This window comes from Puma concolor, chromosome E2, assembly GCF_028749965.1.
Source record: "Puma concolor isolate L17-30 chromosome E2, mPumCon1.1.hap2, whole genome shotgun sequence".
Taxonomy (NCBI): Eukaryota; Metazoa; Chordata; class Mammalia; order Carnivora; family Felidae; genus Puma; species Puma concolor.
In genome coordinates, this window is record NC_141681.1 from 13,039,909 (window position 1) to 13,051,463 (window position 11,555).

General features: G+C 46.2%; 1 protein-coding gene across 4 annotated transcripts in view; it reads right to left on the reverse strand.

Annotated features, from left to right (window-relative positions):
- The window catches only part of ZNRF1 (zinc and ring finger 1), a 107,968-nt gene extending 96,413 nt beyond the window's left edge, over positions 1–11,555 (reverse strand). For 2 of the 4 annotated variants that reach the window (XM_086688900.1, XM_086688899.1), the window contains exon 1: positions 10,496–11,555. In XM_086688900.1, coding sequence (XP_086545026.1) covers positions 10,496–10,919 — 424 coding nt within the window. In that variant the 5' untranslated portion in view covers positions 10,920–11,555. The remainder of the gene's footprint in view (positions 1–10,495) is intronic. The other 2 variants (XM_086688897.1, XM_086688898.1) reach the window with 1 other exon arrangement.

The following is an 11,555-nucleotide window of genomic DNA, read 5'->3' on the forward strand; positions in this document are numbered from 1 at the left end:
CCTACACCATATCACCCAAGAAAAAGTAGTCCACTCACGGAAGCAGAGTTTCCTCTTGCTCTTTCCTCATTTCAAGGCCATCCCCGAAGGATGGATCTGTAATCCTACAGGCCTGATAGCTTCAAGGCCCAGAAATCCCCCTCTGAGTCCCTTGTTTGGGCCTTGTTTTCTATTGCTGGTTTCTTAGGCATCAAACGCTGACTTCCTGTTTCCCTTTTTTTGAGCTCTTGGGGCCTTGGAAGAACTGGTAAGAGGCTTTGAAGAAAAGTACAAAGCCAGGAAAACAGAGTGGAGACAGCTACGACTTTCCAAAGGAAAGCAAATCTTAACACAGTTGTAATAACCTTTCAGACTTTCCTCTGTCTGTAGCTTACATAAGACTGGTTCAGCCACAAGGACTGAAGAGTTGTAAGTCACTGAAGTTGAGAACAGTTAAAACTCAGATTTGGGTGGGCAGAGATGTTGAGGATAGCATTCTGGATGCTGATAGCATAATCCTTGCTAGTTCTAAACTCTTACTATCTCTAGTGTATCCTTTTCAACATCCTACAGAGGGCTGGCTGTGTAATGTGTTCACTTTGGGTGTCGTTCTAAACGCTTTATTAGACCTAAAATCTTAAGAGCACAGATGACCTCACATGAATTATCTCCTTGTAAAGTAGTCTCATGGTCAGTGTCAAGTGCCATGCCACCATTTCACAATATAGAAAAAGGAGGCACACTTGTGACTCTTACATTCTCATCATTAGGTCCACAGCCTTCCCTTAACAAGAAAAGTGATGGTCTTCCTGTAAATTGGCCTCAGGGCCTCTGACCCAAGGCCTCAGTTTCATGATCCTTTCACACTACAAAGGTGTTTTAATGAACTGAGTTTGAATGTCAAACTCCAATCTCATTGGTCATGCTACTGTGGCTATTCACTGAGCACAGTCCTCCCCATTCTATTCTGCTGTCCTGCACTTTGAATTCAGGGCTCACTGTCAGCATGGAAAGCACCAGAGTTCTGATATGGCAGCCTCTGGTTATGTTCTACCCAGGGATTTATCATCCACAACCTACTCAAATCCCTCCCCCAACAGCTACCAAAAATTCCCCTGGTGAGAAATGCTATTATGAGAAGGAGTGGCTGCTTTGTGACTCACACTGTTTCATTAAAAAGATTTTTTTTTCAAACAAATTTTCAGTAGAAGAATCCAAAGGTTTTCCAAAGCCACAGCAAAAACAGAACAGCTCACAATACTACTTCTCAAAGGTCTGCCACTTCATAGGCGATTCCTATACCTCAAAATACTGCAGATGCTTAGATTCGCCATCCTTTTATGTTGCACTTGGCCTCCGGGCCGAGAGAGGAGGTAGGGAATAGATGAATTAAACACAGCCAACAAGACTGGGCTGGTCAGATATTAAGGTGGAAGGCAGCTAGTGTGCAAGCCAGCCCTCACCACAGGTATTAGACTTGCCAGAGTTCTCTAGGGCAACCGGCTGCAATGGTATGAATATTTTAGTCAGATCTGACCAGGACTGAGGAAAACTAATAATATATGGTGTACATGAGTATTTGGCGATGCTTGTTATAGTAGTGAGTGGCATTCTAACAAAGTTTCTCTGGAAAGCTGACTTAGATGGCATTATATCTTAGTGGGCGTTAAAAGTGTAAATGATCTAAGTAGAAGAGAACAATTGCACAGAAAGTTAATATTTATGGTAGTCAAGTACTTCATTGGTTTGAGTTGGAATCCCAAGGACTCCCTCAAATCCTTGTAGGATTCCCCGAGTACTTAGGCAAGTGGCGGGATGAAAGAATTCTAATGGCCCTCACTAAGGAAAAGCACCCTCTTAGCAGGAAAAAAAAGGGTTATTGAAGAAGAAACAAATATCTCCAGAGAGTTGAGCAATGTGGGCAAAATGACCAAAATGGCTGGGGTCTAGGGTTTTGGGTTCTCCTACCTCTGTCCCAAATCATTGGGAGACTCCAGATTTAAGTTTCTCCCGCATGTTCACAAATCAACTTTGACCTTAAAAGACATTGTACAGCAGAGGTGACCAATTTTAGAACAACTTCTTGTGAAGTATGTCTTATTTAATTATACTTTTAGAGGGCTAAAGGTACTACCGGGGAGAAAGCTGGAGCCAAGCTACGACAAGTCTAATTCACTAAGATAAAGATGACTGCATAATTCCTAAATATAAGGTGAGGTTTCTCCAAAAATCAAGGCACCCTCTTAGAGCTAAAGTCCACATTAAGTCTCTGAGCATGGAGCACTTTTTTTAAAACCCTTTACTCTCAGCAAAAAAATACTTGACTATAACATACATTTAATAATCATTTGGGGGAGGTGAGGAGGACATTTGGTCACCAATGTTGGCTACCATAAACAAGGCTTTAAAAATCACTTAAAATAGCACTGAGTATCAACAGTATCTGGAGCTCAGAGACATACAAGGGTTAAAACTGTTCCTCATATTTCCTTATGGGTATTTGTGGCTTAGGATAAATTTTAGAGACAAGATTACTAAAGTGGTGGATCATGCTTCTAGAAAACAGTTTTCAATGACCAGAAAGAAAAGTGGCCCTAGGGACGACAAAGATACTGAAGCCAAATATACACATGAAGAGCCTGAAAAACAGTTTTTCCTTTTGATATTCTCATCGAGAAGATAAAGGACCACTTGTATTAGGATATAGGAGGAATTTTTAACAAGCACTTGACTAGAACTGCAAAGAAATGATCGCCTACTCTAGCCCAGAAACAGGGTTTAGAAAAGAATGAAGAGTATCAGTGAAGAGTAAGGAGGAAATACCATCCACGTAGCAGCCTCGTGGACAAAACCTTGAATTTGTTCATCCAAGAGAAAAAGCGAGGAAGAAGCGAGGAAGAAGGGAAAATGTCCCATAAGCTGCAATATTCAGACTCTCTCTTACGGAGTAAGGAAGCAAAGATCCTTAGAAATAACAAAGTAATGCTAATCAGTCTTGTAATGAACATACCTTCCCACCACCTGACACAGGTCCTAGTATACTGGAGGCACTCAATAAATACCAAGTGAATAAATAAATGTCTTAGTGCAACAGATCTCCATACGCACACTCAAAAAGTCTCCTACTTTTGGGTCTGCAAGAGAAAAGGAAAAATAGGTATTTTGTCCATCTAAAGTTTTGATTCATTCTAGGATCTTGACTTGTCTAGCTGCTGGCTGGGGATACATAAAAGAGGATACAGCTCCATAAGCCCTTCAATAGCACAAGCAGCCAAAGACAGCTGTGCCTTAGAATGAAAATCAGGGGGAAGACAAGCACAGAAGGAAAGGAGACATTGCCACAACTCTCTTCTGTTCTGAGCAACTTCAATTCTCAGGACCAAGGCAGCCGGGCTCACGCCTCTCTCCTGGAGAAAAATGCTTAGTTCCATGTAAAAGAAAACCATCAAACAATGAGCAATGCTCTTGCTGGGTGACGCTACCCTCTGGGAGCAGGTGAAAGGAACATTTGTATGGATCCTGCTTAGGAGATACTTGATCCGTTTAGTAATATTGAGAAGCATGCTAATGAGTGCACCAAAAAAAAAAACATTTAGAGTTCTTTCTCTGGGAAGAGAATTTTCAGAATCATTTGTTACAAATTTAGATTCTTGGGTCTCTCCTTAGCTCCACTGAATTCTGGGAGTGAGGTCCAGTCATCTGCACTGTTAACAAACCCCCTAGAGAATACTGTGCAGAGTCAAGTTTGAAAACCCTTTGAACCATTCACAGAAATCAGGGGAGCTTGTTTATGTCTGCCTCCTTCTTGTTATAGACCCAAAGAGGGCACTAGAAATTATAATGCTTCCTTTAACTTGGTGTTTATAGGGACCCAGTGAATTCCCCCTTCCTCTTTACGTCCAGCAGAGGAAGGCTGTACTGTCACTTCTAACAACTCCAGGGAGAACTCACTATAAACAGTCTCATCAGGAGAGAAGCTACCCCAGCTGCTGCTTTAAGATTAAACCTGGCTCAGGGCACCTGGGTCGCTCAGGCGGTTAAGCGTCTGACTCTTGGTTTTGGCTCAGGTCATGATCTCACAGTGTATTGGGATCGAGCCCCATGTCAGGTTCTGAGCCCGTAGCACAGAGCCTGCTTGGGATTCTCTGTCTCCCTCTCTCTTTGCCTCTCCCCGGCTCAAGTTCGTGAACTCTCTCTTTCAAAAATAAATCAATAAACATTAAAAAAAAAGATAAACATTTTATTTTTTATTTTTTTAATTTAAAAAAAAAATTTTTTTGGGGGCGCCTGGGTGGCGCAGTCGGTTAAGCGTCCGACTTCAGCCAGGTCACGATCTCGCGGTCCGTGAGTTCGAGCCCCGCGTCAGGCTCTGGGCTGATGGCTCAGAGCCTGGAGCCTGTTTCCGATTCTGTGTCTCCCTCTCTCTCTGCCCCTCCCCCATTCATGCTCTGTCTCTCTCTGTCCCAAAAATAAATGTTGAAAAAAAAAAAAAAATTTAAAAAAAAAAAATTTTTTTAACGTTTATTTATTATTGAGAGACAGAGAGAGAGAGCGTGAGTAGGGGAGGGGCCTAGAGATGGGGAGACACACAGAATGTGAAGCAGGCTCCAGGCTCTGAGCTGTCAGCACAGAGCCTGATGCGGGGCTCGAACTCACAGACCATGAGATCATGACCTGAGCTGAAGTTGGACACTCAACCGACTGAGCCACCCAGGTGCCCCAAAAGATAAACATTTTAAAAAAGATTTAAAAAAAAGACTAAACTTGGCTCTTTATTTGCTTCTCACTTGAAGGTTGTTGGTCTTCAGGTTATTCAATCATACCTACAACTCACCCCTCAAATATCAAGACCAGGAACCCTGGGGCACCTGGATGGCTCAGTCAGTTAAGCCTCAGACTCATGACCTCACAGTTCATGAGTTGCAGCCCTGCGTTGGGCTCTGTGCTGACAGCATGGAGCCTGCTTAGAATTCTCTCTACCTCTCCCTCTGCCCCTACCCCACTCGTGTTCTCTCTCTCTCTCAGAATAAATAAACTTAACCACAACAACAACCAGGAACCCAACTGTTGCATTCAAGGATAAACCTTTGTTCTTATGAGAAAAGAAGATTCAGAAGTGAAAACTGCTGGGTCTCCAAGAAGTCCCTTTTCATATTCAAGCCTGTACCCACAGTAATCACTAGAGACAGTCTGATACACACTAGGCCATGACAAAGCTTAAAAAAGAAACAGATGGCAATTTATACTCCTCTAACATTCTAAAAGACTGGGATTAGGGTTTAGGTTTTGAGCTAACTTTGAGATTCTAGTACTATAATCTCAGTGACCCACTATCATTAAAAACACCCCTATTTTAGGGGCGCCTGGGTGGCTCATCAGTTAAGCGCCCAACTCTCAGTTTCAGCTCAGGTCATGATCTTACGGCTTGGTGGGTTTGAGCCCCGCATTAGACTCTGCACTGACGGTGCAGAGCCTGCTTGGGATTCTCTCTCTCTCTCTTTCTCTCTCTCTCTCTGTGCCCCTCCCATACTCATGTTGCCTCTGCCTCTCTCAAATAAATAAACTTAAAAAATATATATGAAAAAAAACAAAAAAAACTTATTTAAGGGTAAGCAGAAATGAGACTCGTCCATTTAAGTTACCACCACTGCTCTATGAATTTGTTTCCAATTCTGAAACTGTCAAAATCGAAACTTAGTTTTATAACCAGATTTGCCAAAATGTTAGTGCCCAATAAGCTTGGGTTGAATATCACATTTGTAAAATACAAAGCATGTTCCTTTTCCCAAAAGGAACTAGAGGTGTATTTCTCTGGTGCGGAGTGGCCTGGCTCAGAGTATTCCTTATGACATATTTAGGGTGTGTCTTTGTTTAATAGCAAAATGTACACGTCCCATAAAACAAACACTTTAAGAGTGAAACCATTGTTTCTTCCAACACCCTTCAAACCTCAATGAGGAAGAGTTGACTGTGACCTTCAAGGAATCATCAGCTTCTCAAGGGAACTTTTTTTACTTTATAGAAAATAAGCCCTCATGGTAAAAGAACTAAAAACAAAGAACAAAGAACTAAAAACTGTGCTTTACCGAAAAAATTTTCATTAAGAATAGGACTTTTGCAGAGCAGGAGAGCCGTCATGGTTTTTGAAGACCACAGAATGCTTTCCTTCCCCAGAAACCATGTAAAGGACCATGACCTCTCGCACACCTATGGTGAGGCACAGGGAGGCTGTCTGATCCACTCCAATAGGGTTGGCAACTCTCTTTAATTATTTAAGAAGAGACAATTAAATCACTTGAGAACGCCAGCATGGTGGCAAAAGAGAATCCATGAGATATCCTGCTAGCATGTTCAAAGATTTATCAAAAGTTACCTTCTATCAGCTCCAGTCGAAGACTTGGTGACAACAGAGAACAGTTTAGATTTTTCTGAATATGCACATGTGTACGTGCACATGGCTAAGAAGCTGGATTGAAACCCTCAGTGACCATTTTATAGCAGGACCCAGAAAATAGGCAACCTCTTCCTTCTAACATGGTGGATCCTCTATGTTTCCCCCCAACATCCAGTAATCCATGTTCTGAGATCAACAGGACCACCAAAAAAGAATGACCAGACCTCCAGAACACCACCCAGAAAACCACTAGGGGGTTAAACACCTTAAAGCAAAATTTACATTTTAATGTGGAAAGAAAGGGACACTAACTCTCATCTTATAAAGCAGCTCTTCTCAATGGCATTCATTATTATCAACGGCCTGTCGATGCAGGTCAGATTTCAATAGAGAGCACTAGCTTCCATTCTGGAGAAACAGTTCACACAGTTCTAAATCTCTCTGCCCAGCAAATTCTGCAGCGATGAAAGGCAGAGAACTATCAGAGAAGTGCCCCTACAGGAACACCACCTTCCTTTTGTATGTTATTTGACTTTTGTAAACATTGTCTCATGAGACCCTCACCATGACTCTGAAAGGTAAGCAGGACAGGTGTTATCTCCACCTTACAGGTGACAAAATGGTGACTCTGAGGCTAAATGACTCACTTGCCCACGGTCACAAGTCAGGCAGTTAACTCGTAGTGCAACCAGTAGATGAGCCTAGCCCTGTGACTCGCAGGCCAGTACAATTTCCAGTACACTACCCAGCTTCCCGGTGTTTGAGGATGACAGGCCGTGGAGTGTAATGGTCAGGAGCCCAGGTTCTCACACGGGACACCTACATTCCAATCCCAGCTCTGCCACCTCTTAGCTATTTGACCTTGTGGAGGCTCCTCACCCTCGTCCTGTATCTCAGGCTCCTCACCTGTAAAATGGGAATAAAAACGCCCACCGCTTAGAATTGTTGTGACGATTAAAAGAGATGATGGACGCGAGGCACTCCAATTCATTCACTCGAGAAGTATTTGTGCCAGGCACACACAGTGCAAGACAGACAACAGTGAGCAAGAGGCACAGCCCTGCTGTCATGAAGCTTCAAACTCAAACTAAATAGAAAAACTAAAAGGATAAATAAAACACTTATAAAGTGTGTTAAGTGCTGTTAAGGTAATAGGTGAGTCACCGGAGAGATTAACACGAGGGAGGCAATTTTTAAGAGTGGCCTCTGAGGAGAAATTTAAGTAGAACTCGAAGGGACCAGAAAGAGCTATCCCATGTACAGAATGGAAGGGAAAGCATTCCAATTATAAGGGTCACAACCTGGGGAAGTGTAGGAACAGATGCGACGGCTACGTATCCTCACAGGCTTTCGGGAACAACCTTTACAGGCTGACTGCCAAAGATTTCCACATCTATTTTAAAAATAACAAAGATGAGGCTCAAGAGAGGTGATGTGTCTTACCCAAGGTCATAGCTACTCCCAGGAGGGGCCGAGACCCCAGTATCCGACCTCCAGATACAACATCAGCTCACTCTCTCTGAGGAAGCTTCGTGTACATTGAGCCCCCCTACTTATTTCACTGACAACTGTTTTCTGTGCCCATGAAGAGTTCCAAAAGCACCTTAAAAACACAAGCAACAACATCGCATCAACTTCCAGGCATCTACTCCATTGTGCACTGAAATCCTTACGCTTCCACTCTTGTGACACAAGAGCAAAAAGTGCTTGGACCTTACTCAAAAGCTCCAAAATAGAAACAAGTTTCTCCTCTTACAGCAATAAACGAGAGAGGAAAAGGATGTCCTGGAAGGAAGATCCTGTGGCCTGTTCCGGAAAGTGAGACAGAACCACCATTGCACAAAAGTGGAAATATGAAGGTTCACATCAAGTGAACTGCAAAGGAAAAATTAATGATTTAATTTTGAATAAAACAATGAATTCCTAAAGCGGTGGCTTTCAATCAGGGTGATGCCCCCCCCCGCCCCCACTTGAGCATTTGGAACCTATGTGGAGGCATGTTGTAGGCATGTAAGGCAGACCATGTCTTACAAAAGGACAGGACGGTCCTACAAGGAATTTCTTACCTGAGGCACCTGACTGGCTCATTCCATAGAGCATGAGTTGGGCATAAAGATTACTTTAAACTACATATATGTGTGTGTGGGGGGGGGGTGTATAAATAATTTCAAAAAAGAAGGTATTACCCAAAATATTAGGAGCAGCCTCACACACACTTTATTATCAATCCCAAAGGGATTAATATGCCCCAACTTATCCTGTATTCTCATGGTTCAGTGGCTCTTCCTACCCTCACCACAGCTGGATGAAAAAAATTAAACTCAGGTTTTACAGCTGAAGAGTCTGAAATTTTGGAATCCAACTGTAAGCTCTTAACTCCAACATGGAACCTGGTACCAGGTGGAATAAGGAAACGAAGTTTCTAATAAGAGACAGATAAGAAATTTTAGCTAAATGCAAACTCCTTTCCCAGACAAGGGTCTATATAACATTACATTTGTTTTGCAACACACAAAATTCTCTGATTTTAGAGAGAATCTTCTTACAGTGTTTTTCAGTTTAAAATCGGATACTAATGACGGTTCTTTCAAACACTTAACCACCGTCATCTCACAACTATAGCTAAGTCTTTCTGGACCAAATTTTGTGGAGAAAAAAATTTTAATTTCAACATGTCTAAATGATCAAATGTCTCGAAGTGCCCAAAGCAGTCACACCTTGCATCTCATTCAGAGCAAGAGACTGATGCAGGTCGAGGAAGCTCCAATGATATCTAGAGGTCTGTTCAGGGACTAAAATACCATTTTAGCAATTCAAAAGCCACTTTCAAGTGGTACCCTAAGTCAGTCACTATTTCCCCCTCAAAAAATTACTTCACAAATTAAAGTTTATAGAACTGAACCAAAAGCCAACCTATTACCAGAAATTAAAAAAGATTCCAAAAGTCTACCCTATTTCAACCATAGCTAGGACAGCGATCCAATAGATACATCCTCCAGAAAGCAATCTTTCTTCTTTCTACACAATACCTAGATTTTCTTCACTCTCTCAAAGAAGTCTGAATACGTTAACTTCTTCACTCCAACTTGCCAATTAGCAAATAGCGGCCCCACGCCCTCGTGACCAATTTCTAGAAGCCTCACCTGGCTTCTCAGGTTAGCTGAGCCGATAGACCTGTTTTCCTCCAGAAGCTCCTGCCGGTGCCTTTTCCGCCCTGCCACTCAGGGCCTGGGAAACCCTCCTCCAGCTTTTTGCTGGCCTGTCACCAGAAGTTCACAAAATGAATTCATCCAGATTCTTTGAATCCGCCTCTTGCCCTGTGAGGTACCAACAGCCAGGCAATCAAGTGCCGCCTCCCCATTACGAAAAGATACAGACCACCAGGAAGACCTAGCACTTAGCATGGAGGAGAAGAAAAAAGATGGAGGGATGCGAGAGTCATGGAGCCAAACCTACTGCATGCAGCACCCGCCACCAGAGCCCAGGTCCTGCAAAGCCTCAGAGGGAGGTTCCCTGGCTAGGCCCTCCATTCAGCAGGCCACACCTGTCTATATGCCAGCAGCCTTCCGGCTGCTCCATTTTTACCAATTCAAACGGATCTCCAGCAGGAGACTGGCAAAACTGGGCACCCCCTTCTCCCAGCCAAAGTGAGAGCCCTAATCCAAACAACACTTGCCCCCAATTTTCTTTCTTTTCACACTCTTTGTTCGAGAGACACTGCTTGGTCAAAGTGGATCCCCCTCGCTGCTAACGGTGAGGCAGGCACAATGCTGCAGTGACAGAGAGGAAGCCTCGAGGCCGACTTGTTATAAGCCAGACAAAACCTCCTTTCTGAGGATGGTGATGCCAATAAACGGGACTTCAATAGGCAGGTCTGGCTCTGCTCATCCACAAGTGAATCAACGCCTGAAGTCCTAATACGCCCGGCTCCGCAGCCTCGCAGGAAGCCTCTTTTCTAGAGGATGGATATCCCATTCATCCCCAGGAACCAAAGGGAAAGCAGACAGATCCAGGTCGCGCACTCCATTTCCAAATCTTCGCAAGCGCGCGAAGGTCTGGGGCGCCCCGACGCGCCCTCCCTTGCACTTCACCCTCCGAGGCCTCCACCGCCCGCGGACTCACCACTGTGCGAGCTGAACCACCTGGGTGCGATGTGCAGAGGTAGAGCATCCGCCAGCGAGGCTCGGGAGCCTAGGTACAGCATCCCGTCTCTATGGTGACCGCCGCCGGTCTCCTGGTAACCATTGCCATGGGCATAGGTGGAGTCGGACGCAGACCCTCCGCCGCCGGGCGCCCTCTCCGAGTCGCCTGTCCCCCGGGAGGCGGGGGTGTAGAGGCCAAAGGGCACCCCTCCGGCCGTGCTGGGGTCCATGCCCATGCCCGCCACTGAGCTGACCGAGCGGCTGCGCAGCCCCATGGCCCCGCCGCCCGTCCGATAGTGCCCAAAGTGGGGCGCCCCTCCCGGCGGGGGCACGGCGCTGTCATCGGTGGAGACCCCCGGAAAGGGGCCCCGGGAGCGGGCCGCCGTGCTCTGCTTGCCCCCCATGCTCGCCCGGGCCCCGGTGGGGCGGGAACCTGGAGGCCGAGACCCTCCCCCACTTCTCAGCAGCGGGGGGAGGGTTGGGCGAGCATAAAGGGGGAGGGAGTCAAAAAGGAGACCGGGAGGAAAAAAAGGGGAAAAAAAGAAAAAAGGAAAGAAAACCCGCGGGGCGGAAGAGGCAGGCGGGCGGGGATCCCAAACTAAGAATTTAAAACGATCCAAGCCAAACGCATGTTTCCCCTCAAGGTCCAAAGAGGCGCAGTCCGGCGCGGTCTCGGCGCGCCACAGGCCGCCCCCGGGCTCCCGAAAGCCGGGGGAGCCGCAGGGAAGGAGGGAGGGAGGCGGCGGGCGGGCGCAGGGAGGCGCCGGAGGAGGCCGCCCGCCGGACAGGAGGAGGCAGAGGAGGGCTGGGGGCGCCGGGCGCGTCCCCCTCCTCAGGTCGCCGCGACCATGGACGCCGGCCCGGACCCCTCCAGGCCTCGGGCGGGCTGCGGCGCTGGGCGGCCAGGCGGAGCTCGGGAAGCCGCGGTCGCGTCGCGTCGCGCTCTAGCTCCAGCCGCCGCCGGCCCCGCCAGCCGCTCCGCCCCGCTCGGTCCCGGGCTGCGCTCGCCGGCGCTCCTCGCCGCCGTGGAGACAATGGAG